The 27,993-nt window shown below is 43.2% G+C and overlaps 1 protein-coding gene across 2 annotated transcripts in view; it reads right to left on the reverse strand.

The window, feature by feature from the left end:
* Positions 1-3,830: 3,830 nt before the first annotated feature.
* Positions 3,831-27,993, reverse strand: part of C4H3orf70 (chromosome 4 C3orf70 homolog) — a 106,087-nt gene continuing 81,924 nt past the window's right edge. Inside the window, exons 2-3 of one of the 2 annotated variants that reach the window (XR_004349779.1) lie at positions 7,606-8,629; positions 3,831-5,678 (exon numbers count right to left, since the gene is read on the reverse strand). Coding sequence is in view for 1 of the 2 variants with exons in the window: in XM_032631607.1 (XP_032487498.1) it covers positions 8,073-8,629 (557 nt within the window). In the remaining variant the exon portion in view is untranslated. Of the gene's footprint in view, positions 8,630-27,993 lie in introns of both variants that reach the window. The other variant, XM_032631607.1, reaches the window with a different exon arrangement.

Below are 27,993 nucleotides of genomic sequence, written 5' to 3' on the forward strand. Positions count from 1 at the left end.
GCTGGCTCAGGAGCCTTTCGGGATCTGCTGTTAAGCTGCTGGTGGGGATGGGCCTCGGCTTCACACAGGGACACTTAATAACCGAGGGAAGCCAGTAGCCCGTTCCTATCTGACATCGGTTCCCTCGGAACTCTGCGCTACATGCATCGCAGAGGTCAGAATTTGGTGCCAATAGCCTTGGAGGGCCAGGTCAGGTCCCAGCCCCTGACAAAGTGGGGGACCTCATGGTTTGCCCAACCCAGCCTCTTCTCTCTCTAGAAGAATGAGTTGGCCCATCATCCTTCAATACTCCCACAATCCACCCCCACCTCCACCTGAGATGGTGACTCCCAGTCAACTTCCTCCCTTCATCCTCCCCACTTCTGACCTCTCCATAACCCATTATTCCCTTTCCGAGTGGCTGTATCAGGCATAACATGGGGCCCAAGTGATTTCCCGATTCAGGAAACACATTGCAGCTCCAGGAATTCACTGCTTCTCTGTGACTCTTGGTTAGGTTGGGGTAAGGATAAATCTTCCGGGAAGAACTGACCTGTTTTGGAACCCCAGTCATCAGAAAAGACCCCAGTGAATTCTAGTTGGACCCACTGATCTTGTGCTGACCTCCCAGTGACCTGTACAGAGATGCCCACTCTAGGCCCCATTCACCCAGGGCCTTGGGTTCCTCAGGAATCCCAAATCCCTGGCGTCCTCCCCATATTCAGTGCAGCTTCTAAATCATGCTAGTTACCTCTCAACATTCTAGATTCCCAGGAAAAACCAGCTCTGTGGATCCCTATGCACATCCCAGCCAGGCCTCAGGGAGCCCACCCTCTGGACACAGGGCAGAACCACCCCCCCCACCCCGGGCCTTCCCAAGGGCTCCCGGCCTGACTGCATGGCCTCTGAGAGCACTGTTGTGGATACGCTGGGATGGCTCTTCCAGGTCCTCTGCTGATACATGGGTGTACCTACATTTGCTTGATGAAGTTTGGCATCACAGTTCATACAGGAAGATTCTAAACATGGGGGCAGAAACTCAGTCTAGTACATGAGGCCCTCGTGCCCTGGAGTAGGCTGGCCCTGGGAGGCAAGCCTAAGGTGGGTGAGGATCGGTGCTACCACGGGAAGCAGTTGGTATCGAAGGCCCCACTTCAGTGAGGCTGGGAGCAGGAGGCTGCCGAGGCGGCTGACACCGAAAGTGCTAAGATCTGAGGCCAGTTCTCAAGAGAGTTCTTACATCCAGGGCTGCTCCTGAGCCAGAGGCAGCATCCAGGTCTCATCTGGGTCTCAAGCCAGACCGAGGACGAGGTCGAGCCAGGCTGGGCAGAATCCAGAGCACTTGACAGCAAGGGCAGCAGCAGGTGATGCCCGGAAGGCTGGGCTGTGGCTCCTGGATGCCCCCACCTAGAGCCACGGCTGGGGAGTGAGGACCGCGATGGATGGCCTCGGGGCCCCAGGTCTGGGGAGGAGAGAGAGGCAGGGGAGGGAGAGAGGCAGGGGAGGGCAGGTGTGACTGCAGGGGCTCAACAAGTGAGGGGGGAACACCGGCTGGACTTGGCATCAACAGAATTTTGGAGCTCTGGCCCCGCTACTTACCTGCCAATTAAGAGTGACTCACCTGCCTTTACTGTTGACTTAGCTCCTGGATGCTTCAGCCATAAACTCATGAAATTATCCTGTCCTGTCATGCAGAATTGCCGGGCTTGGCAGGTAAGGTGACACCTGGGGAAATGCCTGCTAAGTCCCCCTTCAGATGCTGTGGGGCTTCGAGGACCCACAATGCTGCACTTTCTGTCGTCACCTTACAGTGACGCTCCAGATCTCCTTCTTGGGATAAATCCTCTGGGACTGTACACTAGGTGACAGGCTAGTTGTCAAAGAGAACTAAGATGTCCCACCAGAGCCCAAGCTTTCTGGTCTCCCATCTCCAAATTCACACACACGGTTTCAGACTGGGGACTGAGAAGGACAATGAGAAACAAATCCTCTCTTTTCTCCAACTCACTGACCCAAGACCCTTCCAGGCATGGTTGGAGGCCTGGACTGGGGTCAGTCCTTGGGGAGGCCGGGTGGTTCCAGGACACACAGTCTGCAGCCCGGCCTTTAGTAGCCCCTCCCCCAAGTGGATGAGTGGGTGCAACGCTGCCCAGACTCGAAGGCTCCCCACTTCCTCCCACAAACCTGCAGTGCCAGGCTCCACCCGAACTCCCTATCTTCAAAACAGCTTACAGGGTTTGTTTCTGATTATAAAAGTAACACCAATTCATTTAGAAAACTAGGAAAATTCCAAAGAGCAAACAGAAAAACGCTGTTAATATCTAGGCATATCTACCCTTACCTGCCCGGTTTCTGAGGAATTCCCGCTGGCTTCCAATTGCTCCTCCTGACCCTGCTGCAGCGAGCCTGAGTCCCGAGGTCCTGTCTCACCCCTTCATTCAGCACAGAAATGGATTGGGACGCCAAGGGCTAAAGGCATTACCAATTCCCAGCGATAGAAATGTAGTACGGATGAGATGCTAAATTAAAGTCCATTGCAGAATAAAAGTGTGTGCAGTCAGCATCTGTAAGAGGCCACAATGGGACGCTTTCTACAACTTGGCGACGCACTCACGTAGAGTTAAATTAGTAGAATGCACGCTGCGTTAATGAGATCAGTTGTCTGCAGAAGTCACTTTAAAAGACAAGTTATCCTTTGTGAAGGCAGAAAGAGTTAGCCTAGACTCGTGATGAGACATAGAAGAGCAACGGCCAAATCAAACCACTGAGATACCCGCAGGAAGATGCTGAGCGCGTGCGGGCGCGCGTGCGTGTCGGGGGGAGGTCCACATGGAGCACAGAACGGGGAGGGAGGGAGAAGCCTGGTGGTGTCTGGGTGAGGGAGGCGTCTTCTGGGTCACGGACAGGAAGGGGGCACCCTCTGCTCTCCTCCCCACTCGCTATTGGCCTCCTGGCTCAGCCTCCGTGGCCCCTGAGGGTGGGAAGGGCTACAGGAGGACGCAACGCAGGAAAAGGGCCAAGAGTATGAGCTCCACGGCCAAGGTGACAGTTCAAACATGACTCCCACTTACTTACAAGCTGTGCCACTCTGAACAAAAATGTTTTCTTTCTTGAGCCCTTTTCCTGATTTGTGAAGTGAGGATACTGAAGTCTCCTTCAGAGGGCTGCTGTGAGGGATACTCAGAGAAAGCAGGAAGGCAGCTGTTGAGCTATCATTATTAATATAAACAATGATATTATTTCTATTACTGATAAGCAAATTTGTTTAGCACTCCCCATGAGGTTATTCAATAAAAGCCAACCCCAAAGCTGTTCTTTTCTTGGTGTGAATATAAAAATTAAGCTCCTGGACCTGCCACGCTGAGGCTTGGACCCTCAGCCTTGGTGACCTAGTGACTGCACCCCCGAGGCTCAGCAGGGCAGCGGCCTCCCTGGATCCAACTTGCAGTCAGAACTGTCTTACACGGAATGTATGAACCGAACACATAGCTTGTAGCGTTGTGTGAAATAAATACCGTTTGTGGGGGAATGTAATTTTTATTTGTATAAACCTAATGCAGCCAACAAAAAAGTTCTTATTATAAAGGGTTCTGGGAATTATCAACAGTGGTGACCGTGAGTGTACAGTATGCATAATAATTACCTGCACTAAGGAATTGTAAAATTTAAATGGAATAATGATATAAAACGCTGATTTCCTAGCACAAAGTAAGCACTGGGTATAAATGTTTCACATTTTGCAAATGGGGGCTTTTGTTTTTGTTAGGCTCACATTGTGTTATTATTTAAATCAGACAAACTCTCTAAAGTGGGGTGGAGAGGGAGGATATTCCAAAATTCAAAATATCGTATTTGTGCTGGTAAAAAAGAAAAAAATCACATTTATTTTACAAGGTAGTATTCTCCTAAAGTATTATACAGAGAGGAAAGTTGAGCTATTTGTAGGAAAACAGAATATAATTTTAGGAAATTACACATGGATCAACATTGTGCTTAAAACTTTAAAACAGAGAGGTTTTAAAAAAATCACACAGTGAGTATTACAGGGTTGGAACAGCCTTAAAAGTACACATGAACACGATGATACGGAAGCTCAGCATTAAAACTGCTACTGATGATTTGCTTTCAGACTTGTTCAGACTATTAAGACAGCACTGCTTCAGCCTTAACAGAAAGAACTCAAAGCACGAACAGAAACGCAACCCTTTCCCAATACAGTCAACTCTCAATTATCCATGACAACGAAAGGGAGCAGTGACATAAGAAATTTTTTAAAGATAAATAATTCCAAACTTAGTTTTGAGAAGTGCCCCTGTACTTATGTTTGGATATGAGAAGCACTGACATCCCTGGAATTGAGAGCACTGATAAAGTGCGGAAACTTCCAACGGGAAAAGACACAATCGCACACAACAGAAAAGCCCAAAATACAACTGGCCTCCTTAATGTGCTCACACCTCCTCTGGAGAGGGGAGCGGGAAAGAAAACCCACGGAAACTTTGTTTTCCTCATGTAAAAATCCAAAACATATCAACAAAATTTTGCAAACAAGATGGAATAATCAAGTGTTGACTGTATAAATATTATTTTAACTTGTGCTTTTTTTTCTGGCCTAGAAGTATTTATACCACCAAAAGTAGCTGGATGTTTTGACAGCTTTGCAAATTATCTGGTTGCATCCTATTGCCCGAGTAGAGAAATTTGCTTTAAAAGGAGTTTATGATCGCCCCAAAAGAACTTTGATGTTTCAAATAGGCCAGGAAGTAGAGATTAAGAAATAAAACCACGACTCAGATAAAATCAAATCCTAGATCAAATCCAGGAAAACAAACTTCATGGTTTTGTTCTGGTTTTGGTGATTTTATTTTCTGTTTCATTTTGTACTGTATTACCTTGAACTACAGGTCTTCCCCTTCCAGGAAAGCATCTGTTTTTCTTCAGGGTTTTCCTCAAATTTGCATTTCAGATCCTGAAAATACCTAGATTTGACTGTAAAGCTTCAGTTGTTAATGTACCAAACAGTTATAACGACAAAAGCATTTTAATTGCTTTGTCATTTCTCAGAAAAGTCATGAACATGTGTGAAACTTGAAAATTCTAGAAGAAATCTTGGTTAGACAAGAAAGCTAAATTCCACACAGCACTTATTTTGTATGTTCTACCTAACAGCTTTTACGCCAACTTTCAAAAAGTGGGAATGGTGCCAGTTTTTGATAAAAGCCCAAGAAAGCAGTTTTTCCACCCACACAGCCCAACTGTTTGCCCCAAGTGAGCAAAGGTCCAAATGATAAAGCTTTCATATCTCTCAATGTACAAGTATTAATCAAAAACCTATTTAACATGACTGTGTTCTATGTCTATAGTACACACTGCAGTCTAAACATTTTCTAAAAGTGCCTATAAATATGCTTATACAAATGAGCAATACAGTATCAGGATTACAGAGCAATTCTTTCATATAATACAGAACAGAATAGGCCTAGAATTTAAGTTGAAACTACGTATTTTTATATCCTTATCAGTTGTTTTTGGAATGCAAGCATTAGAGAAACAATTCTCGTTCAATCATATATGATTTTCAGATAATTATTAACAGTGCTAGGACAAAAAAAAGAATTCTTGTTTGTGCTTATTTAGAAAAGGCTATTTTGAGATCCAGGAGCATCTGATATTTAGAATCCTGTGGAACATCTCCAGTTCTATAAAATAGATAGAAGTGAATCTTAGTTTTTAATTATAAAGAGTTTGTGCAAATATTTAAAGTGATTATCAACTAGTCTTAAATCCAAAAATTCCATTAAAATCATGGCTAATCTGAATGGCAGTTCAGGAGTTTAAACAGGAACATAGGCAAAGGTCATACATATTACCATATAAAGTGCCCAACCCTGACACAGCCAGCCTCAGAAACGTGGCCCTGTGCCCGTGGATTCCCATGGCTCTGGAGACCTGGTGGTTGACTCCAATTAGATTAACGGATGGAGGAGAGAACTGATAGGAATGGTGCAGAGAAAGAGCGCCTCGTGTTCCTGCCCGGGGTTGCAACAAGCTCACCCAGAGTTAGGTGAAGACAGGACCCTGGCGCGAGTCGCCCTGGCTGTAGCTGGCCACTCAATCCTGGGCGGTGCTGAGAGCCCAGGGCAGGGCTCATCAGCTGTCTGTCCCTAAGCCCCTCTCCGTACACCCTCCTCTGCCACCCTCTCCTGGGCCCCGCTGTACCTGGAGCTCTGCTCACCACCTTCTTGGTTTGACTTGTTAAGTCTTTACATTTCAATAGGTGGGAACTTTATGCTGGCTGCATTCTCATCTAGCACAGAAAGTGTTAACAAACACTGCTTTCAAAGGAATAAGCACACTCTGCTTCCTAAACCCTATGGCTGCCTGGGGCACCTAAATCTAACAAACGCTTCTAGCCAGTCACATGACTACACATACAACTAGGAAAGCAGGTTCTGCCTGGAGTGACTTTTGAAAGATGCCAAGGGGAGGCTTCAGGGAAGGACACAACAGGCCTCTTCTTAAAATACAAACTAATGTGACACAGAAGATATGTCATGAGATGATGCCATGAGCGCGCACTCATGGATAGTCAGGGTGTAGGAAGTATTTCTCTAACTCCAACTTTGACAGTTCTGGTTTCATGTGGGCCATATTTTAAATTTCCTAGATTCTTAACTATGCCTCACAGACGGTATATTTGGAGAAACAGCAGGTAACCGACTCACACGAGAACACCAGTTACTAATGGAGATTAGGAGCAGAATTCTGAAGAGAGCTAAATAAGAAAAGAATCACTATTTTATGTGTGCAGGAAAAGAGAATATTTACAACAGCCCATGAATATTACTGTTGTAAAGTGAATGAATATTACACAAAATATTTTCTCCTGACTTAGCGAACTATTTCAACTGTTTTTGCATTGGCATAAAAAATCCATGCATCATACTGAACTCTAATCCAGTTCTCACCTAAGCCATCCTAATGCTTCATACAACCAAATGAAGCAGAATTAAACAAACCTATTAGATTCATTCCTAATCCCTAAAGGACTGCTGTCTTTAGCACTTCCATGCTAACTAAAACTATGACTGACTTTTTTTCTTAAGACATCAGATGTGGCTGCCTCCTAAATATAATACCTATATAACTCCTAAAAGTTTCCCCCAGACTTGAAGAACAATTTTAAAAAGCAGGGATATGTTGGGGAACCCACCCAAGAGGCCAGTTCAAATGGTACAACATCCCCAGCTAGCCCAGGCCAAGTACATCTCTCCTTCCCCCGGGGTTCCCAGGGCACTCTGGGTCCCATCACCTGCAGGTGTTACCTCGCCTACTGGACTGTGGTCCCTTCCTGCCGGGAGCCAGGCCTTATTCACTCTGTATCCCTGAAGAGCGTAGGCACTCAGCTAAAGCTGGACTGAGCCTGAAACAGAGGTGGAATCTCTTCTGAAGTGAGGTCTAGCTCAGCCCCAGATAACGGAGGGATGTGCAGACACTGGCCATAACTAGGGACTGAGCTGGCCTCCAGTAACCTCCCAGAAGTAAGCCAGGACAGCACCGGCCCAGCCCCAGTGCAGGCGGTGGGGAGACGGGGAAAGGGACAGAATGGCATTAACCAGTGCACACCTTGAGGGGTCACGTGAACCACTTTCCACACGGGACTAGCAGGGTAGGGGTGCTCGTCAGCACGCCAAAAGGAACGCCAAAGAGTTGTTCTGCGAAGAACTGGCTCTTTATAAAATAGTGTCTCCTTCACTCCGGGCAGCTCCTCAACCTGATCCGTGGTGCTCTGTGATCATCACTTCATCACATCATTGCTTTCAAAGTTCCCAGTGAAATTAAGGCTGGGTCACAATTCATGACACCAGATGCTACATAAAAAGGAAGTCAAGATACAAAAGAAAACCATTTTTAAGAAAAAAATGTCTTAATTATAAGACTAATTTAAAAGTGAAGCTAAATCAGCAGACCACTGAACTGGTATGGTTGTTAGAGAGGGGTAGAAAACATCGACTGCATTGGAAAAAGGATCCATTAGACAAAAGTACAAAAGCTCAGCATGGATCAGAGGACGTGGCTTCCTGCCTGGACGCTCACACGGTGGTTTCTATTGTTTCGATCACTTCCAGATCAGACTGCGAAGGGGAGAGAAGGGTGCACTCGTCTGGTTCCCAGCTGCTCTCTGGACTGTAATCTTCCTCTGAACTCAGTTCTGCTCCTTCTTCTGTGTCCTCATCACACGACTCCACGCAGTGAGCCCCGACTGCATTGATCCCAGAGTCCTCAGAACTTGAGGGAGAAGAGCAGTGATCTATTTTTGGCGTATTGCTCTCTTTTGATATTAAGGCATCGTGTGCAGAGACCTCCTCGGGGCTAATTTTGTGGGAATGGGGCGCCGGCTGCTTCTGCACATAACACATCTTCCCATTAATACATTTCACCTGGTAGTTGTCAATAAAGAGGTCTGAGATCATACAGTACCTTGGTGAATCAGGGGGGAGGGGAGGCTGGAAGACAGATGCGAATTTCAAAAAGTGTTCAGTGAGGGACACTGAGATCTGAATGGTGTTTGTGGGTTCCCAAGGCCTTGCGGGAATCTCAGTGCTTGGAAGCTGTTCCACAGGGGTCATCGGCTGATACACGTATTTGCCTGTGGGGAACACAAAAAGGCAGCTGAAATCCAAGAGTATTACACACACTACATTAAGGTAGCCATAATGGTTTCTCTCTGAGGACTCAGAATGTTTTAAAAAATATTTCAATAACATCTCAGAAGAAACTAATCATAGAATCGTTAAAAACTGTTATAATCAATTAAAAATACAACACGGTACCATAACATCATGGTGTTTTCATCTAAGAAACGCAACACACTTCACAAATCTTAATTTATATTTGAGTCTCTTTAATGCCTCTGGAATAGGGGGGTGGATACTATCATCCTTATTTTTCAGACAACTTGAAACGATTTACCCATCATACTAAAATAAAGAATGTCCACATTATAGTATGGTAAAAACATACTGTAAAATAGTATAATATACCATAAAATTATAATTCCATTTTTATCTTTAATAATTATATGCTAATATAGTCATTTAAAATTTATCATCAGGATTATGGTAAGACTTTCACTCTTCAGGTTTCTATGTTTTAATCAGAATACACATACACACACACATTTAATAGGTAATGGCCTATAGCATTGTCCTGGTCACCCTCAGTGGCCAGGGTCAGGTGCAGGGTGTGAAATGATCTCTTTCAAGACCCAAAGCTCATCAGTGGCCAAAGCAGGAGATGTTCTCCCTGACACCAATTCCACAAGCACAACCTTAGCCAAGCACAGGCACAGGCAGATGCAGGGGGGTGACCTGCCAGATGTTTCTAGAAAACCAAGAAGCTTATCCCCAAACCTTCCCTCTGCCTAAGTGTTTCTCCCAGAGTTTATGTGGAAGTGAAACCTAACTGGATCTGTTCCTCCTGCATCTCTTTGCTCATTCTCTTTTTCTTCACTCAACAGTTAACAAAGCCTCCCATGTACCAAGTGCTAAGAAAACAGATGGAGATGACAATTGCCCAGTCTGTAAGCCTAAAATGATTTAAAAATAGAAATCTGGAAAAAAAAAAAAAAACCAACAACAACCACAAGTCCCAGAGACAGAAGCCACAAATGGAGGCACCATCTTGGGTTTATTCCTAACGTAGCTGATTTATCAATCAGTCCATACAGTATCTTCTGCTCATATTTATGACACTGTTTTTTAACCTCAATGCTATTGCCATTTCAGATCAGATAATCCTTTGTTGAGGGGCTGTCCTATGCACTGCAGGATGTTTAGCAGCATCCTTGGCCTCTACCCACTAGATGCCAGTAGCACCTCCTCCCCAGGCTGACAATCAAAACATCTCCAGGGCTTCCCTGGTGGCGCAGTGGTTGAGAGTCTGCCTGCCGATGCAGGGGACACGGGTTCATGCCCCGGTCCGGGAAGATCCCACATGCCGCGGAGCGGCTGGGCCCGTGAGCCATGGCCGCTGAGCCTGCGCGTCCGGAGCCTGTGCTCCGCAATGGGAGAGGCCACAACAGTGAGAGGCCCGCGTACTGCAAAAAAAACCCCAAAAAAACCAAAAACCAAAACAAAACATCTCCAGATGTTGTCACATATACCTGGAGGCAAAATCGCCCTCGCTGAGAACCACTGATTTATGACCTCCTCATGTGCATCTCTTTGCAGGCAAATCACCCACTGTGCTCTGCTCCCATCTGTTTTAGTTCTTAGATCGAAAATTCTAGGATAGGGATCACATTTGTAAGGAAAACTACCTTATGTTTTTTAAATAAGTTCATTAAGCATGGACGAATAGCAATTTAGATCAGAAATGTGAACAGCAAACTGTGCCACAGACAGTGCAACATCTGATCTATTAAGATCAATCAAGCCTGCCTGTATTTTTTACCTCTGTTTCTTGACTCCTGTACAAAAAAGTAGGCTTAGATGCCACAATTTCTTTGTAACTAAATTACTCTAAAAATACACTCAGCTTCATTCTGGAGTGAGGGAATTCCCCTGGCAGTCCAGCGTCAGAATTCCGCACTCTCATTGCCAAGGGCCCGGGTTCAATCCCTGGTCTGGGAACTAAGATCCCACATGCCACGCGGCATGGCTAAAAAAAGAAATCATTCTGGAGTAAAACTGTTAAGCCTTTGGGGTCCCAGGTCTGCTTCCAAGCCTGAACATATTTCACACAAACCTTATGGTCTAACAAAAATACAAGCAAGAACTGTCATGCCTGCCTGGGAAATTGTTTAAAATATACTGGATTGGCCAAAAAGTTCATTCAGTTTTAAGTAAAAATAAAAGACATTTTTCATTTTCACGAAGAACTTTATTGAACAACATATTCACTAACCGATCCAACTTTTTGGCCAACCCAATACCAGGTATCTTCAATTCTGTTATCTGTAAAGGAAGGGATTACTCCTTGTCAGGCAAAGTTCAAGTCAGGCAAGTTCTAACGGCTTGGTAGGAACTCTGCATCCAAGCAGAGGGGCAAAAAAGGCAGACTTTCAAGCCGCCCCTCTGATCTGTCAGCCCCAGGATTAGAGAAAGATGAGTCTGGGCAGGGGACAGAAAAGGGACTGGGAGAATTTAGGGGACTCTACTCCCTTCTGTCCACAGAGTGGTGAATAAAACATCTGGAACGGAGGTTTGGTCTTTTCTTGGGTGGTAGACTGGTGGTTACTGGGTTCAGGAGGCTATGGGTGGCAGGCGCTCATGAAATGCTTGTCGCAGATGCTGATTAAGCTCATTCTGGCCCAAGTAACCTATGGTTTAGTTACCCACTGGTCACCGCATAAGAGGTTCCTGAGACCCAGAGGGCTCAGCGCTTTATCTAGTCCAAAGGTGGAGAGGATCCTGCAGCCTGACTTTGGGCCTTCTCTGATCAGCCTCTCCTACTCTCACCTAACCCCCCTTGCTGCACCCACCCCCTTACCCGCCTTTGTGCTTCTTCAAAATTTGCTTTTTCTCTTCTTCTCAGTTGTTCTACCTCTTACTTTCCTCTCTCCTCCAAAGCACCATTTTTATTTCTTGAAGTGTGGTGAAAGTAAGAGAAATGCAGCTTGGAGAGAAAGGTATGTTGCATTCCAGATTACATTTTCTTCTACCAGTTACACCTATTAAACATGCTATTCAGAGCTGGAGTGACAGCCTGTTATCTGGTGATACTGAGATACAGATGCAAAGAGGAAGGCAGGGAAGAGAAAAGTAATAAAGATGGCCAGATGAGAAACACAGTTGAGTAAACATCTTTTAAATATCAATGATTATATAATACTGTTTGATTTGCTCATAAACATATAAATTATAAAACAAACTTATATCAAGGATTTAGTTTTGTAAAGAGTCCAGAGGGGGGACTTCCCTGGGGGTGCAGTGGTTAAGAATCCGCCTGCCAATGCAGGGGACATGGGTTCGAGCCCTGGTCCGGGAAGATCCCACATGCCACGGAGCAACTAAGCCCATGCACCACAACTACTGAGCCCGCGCTCTAGAGCCTGCGCTCTAGAGCCTGCAAACCACAACTACTGAGCCCACGTGCCACAACTACTGAAGCCTGCGCGCCTAGAGCCCGTGCTCTGCAACAAGAGAAGCCACCGCAATGAGAAGCTGGCACACCGCAACAAAGAGTAGCCCCCGCTCGTTGCAACTAGAGAAAGCCTGCGTGCAGCAACAAAGACCCAACGCAGCCAAAAATAAATAAATAAATTTAAAATAAATAAATAAAAATGTGGTGTTCGTCTAGGTTTCCCCACTGTAAAGTTAGTATTTTTCTCTCTATAATATTAAGTATCTTGTGACGAGATATTTTGAGAGTATGCAAATACCCTGTTTCTCATCATACCGCCATCTAATTTTAGCATGCACAGGTGGATGTGGTCTGCAACAATCACTACTGTGGTATTTGCCAAATAGTGATTTTCTATTTACATCATTCCTTCTATATTTATTAATTAGAATTCTATTTAAGCAGGAGCTGCTCCTTCTCCCTCATTTATTTATGTATTCAATTATTTACCGATAGAAGCATGGACTCATATTTATTTTATTCTAGGGATTGTAATCCTTTACTACCATTCTTTATTTTGTTGCTCAAATTGTCCCAGACTTAGCTCTTGGGAGCTCCTTTAAGTTACCCCTGTGTCATTTCAACATGCCCCATATTTTTGTGACGACTTCCTCACGTTCTGGCGTCATAAGAAGTTACTGGCTTATCCTGTACTTCCCCTGCCCCAGTCCAGGAATCAGCCATTTCTCCAAGGAGCCCTAGCTCCTTTCTTACGAACTTACACATTCTTAAGCTTATTCTCAAAATACTCCTGTGAAGCAGAATCTTAGTTTGCTAATGACTCATTCAGCCACTCACAAAATTCATCCATATGAAAGTGAAGACTACACCTCATTACACTACGTAACACCCATTTTAAAAAATAATATAAAAATTAAAAATAAACTTCACAAGCGCATTAATTTATATGGAATCTTTTTCAAGGGAGCTCAAATCACATTCTCAATAATGAAACTGACTAATCACAATAGGTTTTAGTGATCACTAAGTGAAAAATAAATTTCATATATTCATGTTTCTTTTCAGGAAAGCCGGTTCAACACTACAGGTATTTCTCAACTAAAGGCCAATCAAAACCACTAAATAAGTAACTTAAACTATTCTTTCAAAGTCTTGGTTCATAATTTCTCTGATCGTTCTTCCCCATGGTGTTTAGCAACAATATGTAGTACATACTGTTTTTTTGGGTTTTTTTAACAGCTTTATTGGAGTATAATTGCTCTACAATGGTGTGTTAGTTTCTGCTGTATAACAAAGTGAATCAGCTATACTGTATACATATATCCCCATATCCCCTCCCTCTTGTGTCTCCCTCCCACCCTCCCTATCCCACCCCTCTAGGTGGTCACAAAGCACGGAGTTGATCTCCCTGTGCTATGCGGCTGTTTCCCACTAGCCATCTATTTTACATTTATATGTCCATGCCACTCTCTCACTTTGTCCCAGCTTACCCTTCCCCCTCCCCGTGTCCTCAAGTCCATTCTCTAGTAGGTCTGTGCAGACCTACATACTGTTTTCACCATGCCTCAATGAGACACTAAAACAGATTTTTGTTTTCATCCTGGTGGAAAGAAGGAAGGGACAGAGGGAGAGAGGGGAGACTTAATTACTTTCTCAAGCTCATGTAATAAGGCAGAGGTCAGTTCTAGAGCCCAAGCCCTGTGACATCCTATGTTCTTTCTTCATGAAAATACTCATTACTTAATTAATAAGATTTATCTAATGCTCGTATTAGTTTACACTGTCATTCTCTGCCATTAACTTCAGCTAATATTCCAACCTATAGCACAGTTGTATGTACATAGTAGATACATTCCCTAGTAGGAGTTTCTTTCTTTTGGTTGTAGAGCACAAAGGGAAGGCGGGTGGGGACTAACATAGAAAATGATTTATGTGGCCCCTTAAGCTACTGCATGCACTTTGTTAAACTAGTTTTTAGGATCAGTTGTGCATTTTGATTTTTAAAAAAGATCCTCTGGAGGGGAATGAGCTTTTTGCTTTTACAGATAGTTTTATGACCGTTAAATGTGTGTCCCCTTGACACATGAACTACACTGCTCTCAGGGAATGCAAAGTTATTTTAAAATTAGCCTAAGCAAAATATAATTAAAAAGGTAAATCTACTGAAAAAACCTGAGTGGCCTAAGGGAAACTGCATGCACAGTTCAGTTCTTTGATTTTATATACTGAATCACAAGTATGCTTATTTTAGTCCCAAGGGCATTCATTATATTGAAAATAATATTAAATATTCTTATTCAGCTATTTCTGCAATGTACATTATTTACTTAGTTGAGTAGCATATCACAAACTAAAAGCAAAAGAACCTAACATTTATTATAACCAATATTTTTTGTGGCCTTACCCTCTACCACCCTGCTCCACTGGCAGTAATATACCAGTATTTTTGTACTTCAATCTATGAGAACAATAAAGTTCATACATTGCTCAATATATTGAAGTACCCAATCAGAAATTTATGCAAGATGCTAATTTCTTCATTTTTCAAATCGTGTAACCTTTAGTGAGGAGGAACATATTAATGTAAAGCAAAACCCCAGTGAGACAGAGCACCAGAGCATGGTTTATTTACTCAGTTAACAAATATTTATTGACTATTTACCATGTTTATACTACTAAATCAGATGCTGTGGGGAAATAAAAAGTACAATGTGTAGTCATGCTTCAAGGGGCTTCCAGTCAAACTGCAGGGAGAAGATAAAAAATAAAGTAAAAATAAAACACCAGTTAAGCAAAACTGTAAATATACAAGGGCATTCACCAAGCAGCGGAACAGGATTCCAGGCTTCACTGAAGGACTGTACCTGGCTGTTAAAAGACACACACCTGTGGAGTAGCAAGCGGAACTGCTCCAGGCCAGTTCCAGAGCCAGAATGTGTCAGCAGGCATGTGGGGTTCACAGAGTCGACCAAGAGAGCAAAGGAGGATAAAGCTTGTGAGGAAGACAGAGGCTGGACGGGGCTCAGAATGCAAGGCCAAAGTGTTCGTGTTTTGCTAACAATGGGGACCAGTGCAGATTACTGAGGAGGCAAGTAATAACAATAAAAGGGGGATTTCAGAGAATTTAGTCTGGTAAAGATGTGCAGAGGGACTGGAAAGAGAAGAGATGGGGGTTAAGGGGAGGCTATTACAGGGTTTCAAGCATGACATTCTGACCTGACTCAAGTCACCTGGCTCAGTAGAGGAAGGAACACAAGAGACATTCCCACGAAGGTGGCAGATCCTGGGGGTTCAGGGCAAGGACTGGGGCTACGTACTGGCTGTCCAACCTTTATCAAATTAACAGTCCCATGCTTTCCATTTCCTCAGAGTAAAGTGGTCAGTGCTCTCTATCTTTTAAAGCATTGACTCAATGTCTGGCACATTGTATAATTCTATTTTTGGTGTTGCTTACAGAAGACACCTGCAGGTCTCCAAGCCCCTCTAGAGGCTTCCCAGCTTTGCCTTTCTACTCACGTCCATTTCTATATGCTCCTCTCATGGGATGGGCACAGATAAAGCTGGTCTAAAGCACAAATCAGACTTTGACAATCAAGCTTCCACCCTCTCCCAGTTCGTTTTACACTCAGATCTGGAGTTAAGTCAAACTGGTAAGAGGGGGAATGGAGGAGGTGGAGGAAGTACCACGGAGCAGCCTGTGCAGAGCAGGAGCCCTCACCAACAGACCTCTACAGTCTGCACTGCTCTGGGCCACAATTTTGACACCCTGAAGTAGGGCAGCCAGTACAGTGAGGGCTGCCTTAAAAATAACATTTCTAAAAGTTCCATAAACCAACGAGAGAGAGAAGCTGTTCACCACATTTACCAAGTTAGAGTAGCCAATGTGAAAAGAGACATGATGAAGCCTCTATCCTTTTTTAAACCATGTTTATTCCTACCTGAAGCCAAGTCTTCTGGTTTGAGGGACAGATACATGTAAAAAAAAATTTTTTTGTGTATTTTAATAAGTAACTACCACTGAAAAACTAGGGGTAAAGAGAAGTGTAAAATGCATCCCTCTTACGACCCAATTTGGGTCACACAAACATCTGTAAGCACCACAAGAAGAAAGAGAAGTATTAAGTTGTGGGGTATACACTATATAAGGTACAGGAGCCCAGAAAAAGTGAGGGCTGGAAGGGCTAAGAAGAGGCTCCCAAGAAACGGATATAAACTTAAGAAGGGCTAGGACCTGGACAAAAGAAAGTTAAGTGGCAGGCTTTGTGCAAAAGCCAGAGGCGGAAGTAGTGTGGGCTGTCTCAGGGGCAGTGGGGTAAACAGCCTTACTGGAACAGAGGGTCTCCTGCCACGAAACCAGTCTCATCACAGATAATCTAGAAAGAGAGCAAAACCCTTCCCTTGCCTAAGGAGACTGGATACCGTAAGAGCCACTCTGCTGAATAAACTGGCGCAATGAACTCCTTGAACTTGTAGACACAGACAATTCCAGTTGGGAAAGAGCCCCTTGTAGGGCCAGAGAGTTCGGAAACATCCAATAGGTAAGTCTGGCTAAAACAGGCCATAGTAAAAAAGGAAAAAAAAAAAAAAGCAGAGAATGAGAACTCTCTTAGGCTTTCCAGTTCCTTTTAGGGCCAAATAAGGGTTTCATGGAGCGAATATCTCCACCTCTTTATCCTTAATCTCAGAAGTCCTACTTATCCACTGGGAGCTGTTCTATAGAGTTGGTTTTAATACAGTAATTGGTTAAAAAAGGGATGGCTGAGGGAGTCTTCTAAGGATGGTTGACTGAAGATGAGATGAAGCATGAAAAACCGTATGTTCAGAAAGAAGAGGAGGGCTGCTGACAGAGCACACAGAGACTCAACCACTGTGTATTAAGTGTCTGCACTTTGCAGTACAGGAAAACATTGGGAGAGAAGCCTGATGGAGGGAAAGAGGAATCAGTGAAAAGTGGCTGATTATGGATCACTGCAAGGTAAGGAAAGCTGTATGAGTGCCACCCCTTTTTTGTCTGAAGATGGATGACAATGATGATAGTCATTACCTTTGATTTCTTTATAAGAAGCCTTGACCTTATTGGCATCTTATTAAACCATCTCAGCCTCCTACCTTCCTCTGCAAAAATCATTAGTGGATGGGCTGAGTTACCAGACTAGCCAACAGATTTCTAAAACTTCAATTAGAAAAAATCTGAGAACAAAGAAACTCCCTATGGGAGGCAGCAAAAGTGGAGACGGAGAACATGAAGACTCTGGCGCGGTTTTCTGCCATTCCACTAACACACAGCTGTGTAGTTCTACAGATCCCAAATAAGTTACTAGCAGCCATTAATCCAATGGGCAGATAATCGTGACAGTCTAAAACTAAGGGAAGTAGTACAAGACATCTGTCACATTCATCTATTGATCTGGGAATAAAAAGTTCAGAAAATTCCCAAGAAAAGGATGCTAACCAGTCAACCTGATCTAAGAAAATTAAGATCTTAAACCATCTGTGCTTTTCACAGGGGCTCAGTAGATACTTACTGAAATAAAACAATACATTTTTTTTGTTAAAGGTTATTTTTGTAAGGAACATGTCTGTGTTTAGTCAAGAACCTCATTTTTAAATTTATACAAACCAGTATGGCATTCTGGGGCTTTATTTTTTTACTAATCAGTCACAACAATAATAAAACACATTCTAAGTATCAATGAGATATAATTTAAAATCAAATTATTAACATTTATATACAAAAATTTATATTTCCCAATGGAATGAAAGAAAATATATTCACCATGTTTTTTCTTTAATCAGTTGTTATAATTACCTCTCATTTCTCTTGGACCTGTGATTAGGCCAGCCAACTTTAAAATCAGTGCCACTGGGGAAATCCAGAGTTAGGGGTAAGAACTTACAAATTTACTACTTACAGCTAAATAGTATCTCTACTTAACTATTCACTTAACTACTCTTGAATGGGGACAAGGAGGCTCAGATGATGGCACCAAAACTCAACTTGGAGACCTGTTCTTAGACAACCTCTCTTCATCATAATAGCTGGGTTGTAAAATATATGGAGAAAGTCACTTCACAGCTGACACTAAGCAGTAAAGAGGAAAAAGGGGCCCAGATTATTACGAGATTATAAATGTGCTAGTATCAACTAATGCCTCTCAACTCCAAATTTTCTTTTCAATATATGTTCAGCCACAGTGAACAGAATTCCTTTAAACATTTTTCTTCTACACTGAGCAAGATGCTAAATTTCTCAGTAGAGAGCACTAGAGGGACACTACAGGAGGAAGGGGCTCTCATGTTTGCTGAACACAGGCTGGGGTGCGGGGGAATGAAATCTGCTGGAGGTCTGCCCCAGCCGTGAACCCAGAATGTACAGTTCCTTGGCAACCTTGCAGTTTTGGCCTGGCCTGATGATAGCCTTCCCATGGCCCTCTCCATGTGCAAACCAGCGTTCTGAAGGCCTTCTGCCTACATCATTCCCTCCTGCCTACCCAAGCCTATGCCACCTTTGCATACCCACGCCCTGAACTGCTCATTGCCCATGCCTTCCTGGCACTCCAAAGGGCTGCTTCCTGCTTGCCCAGCAAATTCAAAACAGTACAGCCTGGGCAAGGAGGCAAGGTTCTCTGCTATTCTGTGGGCTGAACTACACTTTCTCCAACAAGTTTTGAACCCCAGTCTTGGGGAGGCAGAATTCCTTGCACCTTTGTCCTTCCTGGGTATATATACTCCCTCAGCTCACAGGAAATACACAGAGTTTCCTTATATCCTTTGGTCACTTACTTCTTAGAGTTTTACAATTCTTTCTTTTTCTTTCTTTTTTCTCTTTTTTTTCTTTCCTTTCTTTCTCTCTCTCTCCCTCTCTCTCTCTTTCCTTTCTCTTTCTTTCTTTCTTTTCTCTCTCTCTCTCTCTTTCTTTCTTTCTGTCTTTATTTATTTATTTTCCCTGCACTGGGTCTTTGTTGCTGCACACGGGCTTTCTCTAGTTGCGGCGAGCGGGGACTACTCTTCCTTGCAGTGTGAGGGTTTCTCATTGCAGTAGCTTCTCTTGTTGCAGAGCACATGCTCTAGGAACCCGGGCTTCCGTAGTTGCAGCACACAGGCTCAGCAGTTGTGGCTTGTGGGTTCCAGAGCGCAGGCTCAGTAATTGTGGCGCACAGGCTAAGCTGCTCTGCGGCATGTGGGATCTTCCCAGAACAGGGCTCAAAACTGTGTCCCCTGCATTGGCAGGTGGATTCTTAACCACTGCACCACCAGGAAAGTCCAACAATTCCTTATATTAAACTTCCCCTGTGTAATCTACTACATGGTTTCCATCTACTGATTGGATATAAATTGATTCAATGACCAAGGTCAAAGTGTGGGATTTCCTGTAGGACAGGGGTCCCCAACCCCCAAGCCATGGGGGAACCAGGCCACACAGCAGGAGGTGAGCGGCTGGCGAGCAAGCAAAGCTTCATCTGCCGCTCCTCATGGCTCACGTTACTGCCTGAACCTTCCCTCCCACCCCCATCCATGGAAAAACAGTCTTCCACAAAACCGGTCCCTGATGCCAAAAAGGTTGGGGACCACTGCTGTAGGTGGTACTGCCTGTCTACTGAGAATGCTTTAATATAAGTATAGTATTAAAAAATTAAGTAGTTTATATATTTGGAGCCTAGACTAAGACATTAAATCTTATGTATTAAAATATTAATCCTTTAGATGTTTAAAACTGGACAAACTGATAAACAATTAAGTTTAATATTAACAGAGAACAATTTTAGAAGAATGCATTCTAAAACTTATTTTTAAAAGAATATTGTTCGAGGGAGACCATCAAGATGGCAGAGGAGTAAGACGTGGAGATCACCTTCCTCCCCACAAATGAATCAAAAATACATCAACATGTGGAACGACTCCTACAGAACGCCTACCAACACTGGCAGAAGACCTCAGACTTCCCAAAAGGCAAGAAACTCCCCACGTACCTGGGTAGGGCAAAAGAAAAAAGAAAAATCAGAGACAAAAGAATAGGGAGGGGATCTGCTCCTCTGGGAGGGAGCTGTGAAGGAGGAAAAGTTTCCACGCACTAGGAAGCCCCTTCACTGGCGGAGACAGGGGTGGCAGCGGGGAAGCTCTGGAGCCACAGAGCAGAGCTCAGCAACAGGGGTGCAGATGGCAAAGCGGAGAGATTCCCACATAGAGGATGGGTGCCGACAGCACTCACCAGCCTGAGAGGCTTGTCTGCTCACCCACTGGGACGGGTGGGGGTTCAGAGCTGAGGCTGGGGCTTCGGAGGTCAGACACCAGGGAAAGGACTGGGGTTGGCTGCATGAACACAGCCTGGAGGGGGCTAGTGCACCACGGCTAGCCGGGAGGGAGTCCAAGGAAAAGTCTGGACCTGCCTAAGAGGCAAGAGACCATTGTTTCGGGGTACGTGAGGAGAGGGGATTCAGAGCACCACCTAAACAAGCTCCAGAGACGGGCGCAAGCCATGCCTATCAGCTCAGACCCCAGAGACAGGCGTGAAATGCTAAGGGTGCTGCTGCAGCCACCATGAACCCTGTGTGCAAGCACAGGTGACTACCTACACACCCCTCCTGGGAGCCTGTGCAGCCTGCCACTGTCAGGGTCCCAAGATCCAGGGACAACTTCCAGGGAGAACACACAGCACGCCTCAGGCTGTTGCAATGTCATGCCAGCCTCTGCCACTGCAGGCTCACCCCGCATTCCAATTATGACTACCGTACCCCTGCCTCTCCCCGGCCTGAGTGAGCCAGACCCCCTCATCAGCCGCTGCTTTAACCCCATACTGTCTGGGCGGGGCACAGATGCCTGAGGGTGACCTACACGCAGAGGCGGGGCTAAAACCAAAGCTGAACCCCAGGAGCTGTGCAAAAGAAGAGAAAGGGAAATTTCTCCATGCAGCCGCAGGAGCAGCAGATTATATTCCCACAATCAACTTGATGAACCCGGCATCTGTGGAATACCTGAATAGACAACGAATCTTCCCAAAATTGAGGTGGTGGACTTTGCAAGCAACTGTAGACTTGGGGTTTGCTTTCTGCATCTGATTTGTTTCTGATAATTATGTTTATCTTAGTTTACTTTTTAGTGCTTGCTATCATTGGTGGATTCTTTTTTTTTTTTTTTTTTTAGCGGTATGCGGGCCTCTCACTGTTGCGGCCCCTCCCGTTGCGGAGCACAGGCTCCGGATGCGCAGGCTCAGCGGCCAGGGCTCATGGGCCCAGCTGCTCCTCGGCATGTGGGATCTTCCCGGACTGGGGCACAAACCCGTGTCCCCTGCATCAGCAGGTGGACTCTCAACCACTGCACCACCAGGGAAGCCCCTTTTTAAATTTTTTTACAATTTTTTTTCTTTTTTCTCTCTTCGTGATTGTGTATGCGTATGTTTCTTTGTGTGATTTTGTCTGCTTAAGATTTGCTTTTACCATTTGTCCTAGGGTTTTGACTGTTCATTTTTCTTTCTTGCTTTCTTTTCCTTGTTGTTTGTTTGCTTGTTTTCTTTTTATGGTGTGTGTGTGTGTTTATGTTTCTTTGTGTGATTTCTGTCTGTTTAGTCTTGCTTTTACCATTTGGTTTGGGGCCCTATCTGTTCGTTTTTTTGTTTTGTTGGGTTTTTTTCTTCCTTTTCTTCCAAGCCGTATGGCTTGCAGGGTCTTGGTGCTCCGGCCGGATGTCAAGCCTGAGCCACTGAGGTGGCAGAGCCAAGTCCAGGACATTGGTCCACCAGAGACCTCCCAGCCCCACGTAATATCAATCGGCAAGAGCTCTCCCAGAGATCTCCATCTCAACGCTAAGACCCAGCTCCACCAAGCGGCCAGCAATCTCCAGGGTTGGATGCCCCATGCCAAACAACTAGCAAGACAGGAACACAACCCCACCCATTAGCAGAGAGGCTGCCTAAAGTATTACTAAGTTCCCAGACACTCCAAAACACACCACCAGATGCAGCCCTGCCCACCAGAAGGACAAGATCCACAGCCACCCCCCCAGAACACAGGCACCAGTCTCCTCCACAAGAAAGCCTACAAAAGCCACTGAACCAACCTCATCCACTAGAGGCAGACACCAAAAACAACGGGAAATACAAACCTGCAGCCTGCAAAAAGGAGACCCCAAACACAGTAAGTTATACAAAATGAGAAGACAGAGAAATATGTAGCAGATTAAGGAGCAAGGTAAAAACCCACCAGACCAAACAAATGAAGAGGAAATAGGCAGTCTACCTGAAAAAGAATTCAGAGCAATGACAGTAAAGATGATCCAAAACCTTGGAAATAGAATGGAGAAAATACAAGAAATGTTTATCGAAGACCTAGAAGAACTAAAGAGCAAACAAACAATGATGAACACCAGAATAAATGAAATTAAAAGTTCTCTAGAAGGAGTCAATAGCAGAACAACTGAGGCAGAAGAATGGATAAGTGACCTGGAAGATAAAATACTGGAAATAACTGTCACAGAACAGAATAAAGAAAAAAGAATGAAAAAAATTGAGGATGGTCTCAGAGACCTCTGGGACAACATTAAATGCACCAACATTCAAATAATAGGGGTCCCAGAAGAAGAAGAGAAAGAGAAAGGAGCTGAAAAATATTTGAAGAGATTATAAGTTGAAAACTTCCCTAATATGGGAAAGGAAATAGTCAATCAAGTCCAGGAAGCGCAGAGAGTCCCACACAGGATAAACCCAAGGAGAAACATGCCAAGACACATAGTAATCAAACTATGAAAAATTAAATACAAAGAAAACAAATTAAAAGCAGCAAGGGAAAAGCAACAGATAACATACAACAGAATCTCCATAAGTTTAACAGCTGATCTTTCAGCAGAAACTGCAAGCCAGAAGGGAGTGGCATGGTATACCCAAAGTGATGAAAGGGAAAAACCTACAACCAAGATTACCCAGCAAGGATCTCATTCAGATGTGATGGAGAAATTAAAACCTTTTCAGGAAAGCAAAAGTTAAGAGAATTCAGCACCACCAAACCAGCTTTACAACAAATGCTAAAGGAACACAAGAGAAGGAAAAGACCTACAACAACAAACCCAAAACAATTCAGAAAATGGTAATAGGAACATACATACTACCTTAAACTTAAATGGATTAAATGCTCCCACCAAAAGACACTGACTGGCTGAATGGATACAAAAATAAGATGCATATATACGTTGTCTACAAGAGATCCACTTCAGACCTAGGGACACATACAGACTGCAAGAGAGGGAATGGAAAAAACTATGCCATGCAAATGGAAATCAAAAGAAAGCTAGAGTAGCAATACTCATATCAGACAAAAAATAGACTTGAAAACAAAGACTATTACAAGAGACAAAGAAGGACTCTACATAATGATCTATGGTTCAATCCAAGAAAAAGATATAACAATTGTAAATATTTATGCATCCAGGCTTCCCTGGTGGTACTGTGGTTAAGAATCTGCCTGCCAATGCATGAGACACGGGTTCAACACCTGGTCAGGGAAGATCCCACATGCCAGGAAGCAACTAAGCCCATGCAAGACAACTACTGAGCCTGCACTCTAGAGCTCGCAAGCCACAACTACTGAGCCCACGTGCCACAACTACTGAAGCCTTTGAGCCTAGAGCCCATGCTCTGCAATAAGAGAAACCACCACAAAGAGAAGCCAGCTCACCGCAACGAAGAGTAGGCCCCACGTGCCGCAATTAAGGAAAGGCCTACGTGCAGCAACAAAGACCCAGTGCAGCCATAAATAAATAAATAAATAATTTTTAAAAATCTTTATGCACCCAACATAGCAGCACCTCAATAGCTAAGACAAATGCTAACAGCCATGAAAGGGGAAATCAACAGTAACACAATAATAGCAGGGGACATTAACACCCCACTTTCACCAATGGACAGATCATCCAAAATGAAAATAAACAAGGAGGGACTTACCTCGTGGTGCAGTGGTTGAGAATCCATCTGCCAATGCAGGGGACACGTGTTTGAGCATGGGCTGGGAAGATCCCACATGCTGTGGAGCAACTAAGCCTGTGCGCCACAACTACTGAGCCTGTGCTCTAGAGCCTGTGAGCCGAAACTACTGAGCGCATGTGCCGCAACTACTGAAACCCACGAGCCTAGAGCCCGTGCTCCGCAACAAGAGAAGCCACAGCAATGAGAAGCCCATGCACCACAATGAAGAGTAGCCCCCATTCACTGCCACTAGAGAAAACCAGTGCATAGCAACAAAGACCCAATGCAGCCATAAATTCATTAATTAATTAAGGAAACACAAGCTTTAAATGACACATTAGACGAGATGGACTTGATATTTATAGGACATCCTATCCAAAAACAACAGAATACACTTTCTTCTCAAGTGCTCATGGAACATTCTCCAGGATAGTTCATATATTGGGTCACAAATCAAGCCTTGGTAAATTTAAGAAAACTGAAATCATATCAAGTATCTTTTCCAACCACAAAATATGAAACTAGATATCAATTACAGGAAAAAACTGTAAAAATAACAAACACGTGGAGGCTGAACAATACACTACTAAATAACCAAGATATCACTTGAAGAAATCAAAATCAGAAAGTACCTAGAAACAAATGACAAGGAAAACAAGACAATGCAAAACCTATGGGATGCAGCAAAAGCAGTTCTAAGAGGCAAGTTTATAGCAATACAACCCTACCTCAAGAAACAAGAAAAATGTGAAACAAACAACATAACCTTACACCTACAACAATCAGAGAAAGACAAAGAACAATAACAACAAAAAAACCCAAAGTTAGCAGAAGGAAAGAAGTCATAAAGATCAGATCAGAAATAAATGAAAAAGAAATGAAGGAAACAGTAAGAAAGATCAATAAAACTAAAAGCTGGTTCTTTGAGAAGATAAACAAAATTGATAAACCATTAGCCACATTTATCAAGAAAAAAAAGGGAGAAGACTCAAATCAACAGAATTAGAAATGAAAAATGAAAAGTAACAACTGATACTACAGAAATACAAAGGATCATGAGATATTACTACAAGCAACTATATGCCAATAAAACAGAAAAACTGGACGAATTCTTAGAAAAGTACAACCTTCTGAGACTGAACCAGGAAGAAAGAGAAAATGTGAACAGACCAATCACAAGCACTGAAATTGAAACTGTGATTTAAAATCTTCCAACAAAACAAAAGCCCAGGACCAGATGGCTTCACAGGTGAATTCTATCAAACATTTAGAGAAGAGCTAACACCTATCCTTCTCAAACTCTTCAAAAATATAGCAGAGGAAGGAACACACCCAAACTCATACTACGAGGCCACCATCACCCTGATAACAAAACCAGACAAAGATGTCACAAAAAAAGGAAACTACAAGCCAACATCACTGATGAGCATAGACATGAAAATCCTCAACAAAATACTAGCAAACAGAATCCAACAGCACATTAAAAGGATCATACACCATGATCAAGTGGGGTTTATTCCAGGAATGCAAGGATTCTTCAATATACGCAAATCAATCAACGTGATACACCATATTAACAAACTGAAGGAGAAAAACCATATGATCATCTCAATAGATGCAGAAAAAGGTTTCGACAAAATTCAACACCCATTTATGATAAAAATCCTCCAGAAAGTAGGCACAGAGGGAACCTACCTCAACATAATAAAGGCCATATATGACAAACCCACAGCCAACATTGTTCTCAACAGTGAAAAACTGAAACCATTTCCTCCAAGATCAGAAACAAGAAAAGGTTGCCCACTCCACCACTATTATTCAACGTAGTTTTGGAAGTTTTAGCTACAGCAATCAGAGAAGAAAAAGAAATAAAAGGAATCCAAATTGGAAAAGAAATACTAAAGTTGTCACTGTTTGCAGATGACATAATACTATACATAGAGAATCCTAAATATGCTACCAGAAAACTACTAGGGCTAATCAGTAAAGTTGGTAAAGTAGCAGGATACAAAATTAAGGCACAGAAATCTCTTGCATTCCTATACACTGACGAAAATCTGAAAGAGAAATTAAGGAAACACTCCCGTTTACCACTGCAACAAAAAGAATAAAATATCTAGGAATAAACCTACCTACGGAGACAAAAGACCTGTATGCAGAAAACTATAAGACACTGATGAAAGAAATTAAAGACAATACAAACAGATGGAGAGGTATACCATGTTCCTGGACTGGAAGAATCAACATTGGGAAAATGACTACACTACCCAAAGCAATCTACAGAGTCAATGCAATCCTGATCAAATTACCAAAGGCATTTTTCATAGAACTAGAACAAAAAAATTTTTAATTTGTTCAGAAACACAAAAGACCCCAGACCCCAAAGCAAACATGAGAAAGAGGAATGCAACTGGAGGAATCAGGCTCCCTGACTTTGGACTATACTGCAAAGCTACAGTAATCAAGACAGTATGGTACTGGCACAAAAATAAATATAGATCAGTGAAACAGGACTGAAATCCCAGAGATAAACCCACAAACATATGGTCACCTTATCTTTGATAAAGAATGCAAGAATATACAATGGAGCCTCTTCAATAAGTTGTGCTGGGAAAACTGGACAGCTACATGGAAAAGAATGAAATTACAACACTTCCTGACACCATACACAAAAATAAACTCAAAATGGATTGAAGACCTAAATATAAGGCCAGACACTATAAAACTCTTAGAGGAAAACGTAGGCAGAGCACTCTATGACATAAATCACAGCAAGATCCTTTTTGACCCACTTCCTACAGAAATGGAAATAAAAACAAATATTAACAAATGGGAACTAATGAAACTTGAAAGCTTTTGCACAGCAAAGGAAACCATAAACAAGACAAAAAGACAAACCTCAGAATGGGAGAAAATATTTGCAAATGAAGCAACTGACAAGGGATTAATCTCCTAAATATACAAGCAGCTCGTGCAGCTCAACAGCAAAAAAACAACCCAATCCAAAAATGGGCAGAAGACCTAAATAGACATTTCTCCAAGAAGATATACAGATTGCCAACAAATACATGAAAGGATGCTCAACATCACTAATCATTAGAGAAATGCAAATAAAAACCACAATGAGGTATCACCTAACACCAGTCAGAATGACCATCAGTAAAAAATCTACAAACAATAAATGCTGGAGACCGTGTAGAGAAAAGGGAACCCTGCTACATTGTTGGTGGGAATGTAAATTGATACAGCCAGTATGGAAAACAGTATGGAGGTCCCTTAAAAAACTAAAAACAGAATTACCATATGACCCAGCAATCCCACTACTGGGCATACACCCTGAGAAAACCATAATTCAAAAAGAAACATGTATCACAATGTTCACTGCAGCACTATTTCAATAGTCAGGACATGGAAGCAACCTAAGTGTCCATCGACAGATGAATGGATAAAGAAGATGTGGCACATATATACAATGGAATATTACTCAGCCATAAAAGGAAATGAAATTGAGTTATTTGTAGTGAGGTGGATGGACACAGAGTCTGTCATACAGAGTGAAGTCAGTCAGAAAAAGGAAAACAAATACCGTATACTAACACATATATATATGGAATATAAAATAATAAAATGGTTCTGATGAACCTAGGGGCAGGACAGGAATAAAGACGCAGACATAGAACATGGACTTGAGGACATGGGGAGGGGGAAGGGTAAGCTGGGACAAACTGAGAGAGTAGCATTGACATATATACACTACCAAATGTAAAACAGCTAGCTAGTGGGAAGCAGCTGCATAGCACAGGGAGATCAGCTCCGTGCTTTGTGACCACCTAGAGGGGTGGGATAGGGAGGGTGGGAGGGACACACAAGAGGGAGGGGATATGGGAATATATGTATATATATAGCTGATTCACTTTGTTATATAGCGGAAACTAACAACGTTGTAAAGCAATTATACTCCAATAAAGATGTTAAAA

The sequence above is a fragment of the Phocoena sinus genome, chromosome 4, assembly GCF_008692025.1.
Source record: "Phocoena sinus isolate mPhoSin1 chromosome 4, mPhoSin1.pri, whole genome shotgun sequence".
NCBI classification, from domain to species: Eukaryota; Metazoa; Chordata; class Mammalia; order Artiodactyla; family Phocoenidae; genus Phocoena; species Phocoena sinus.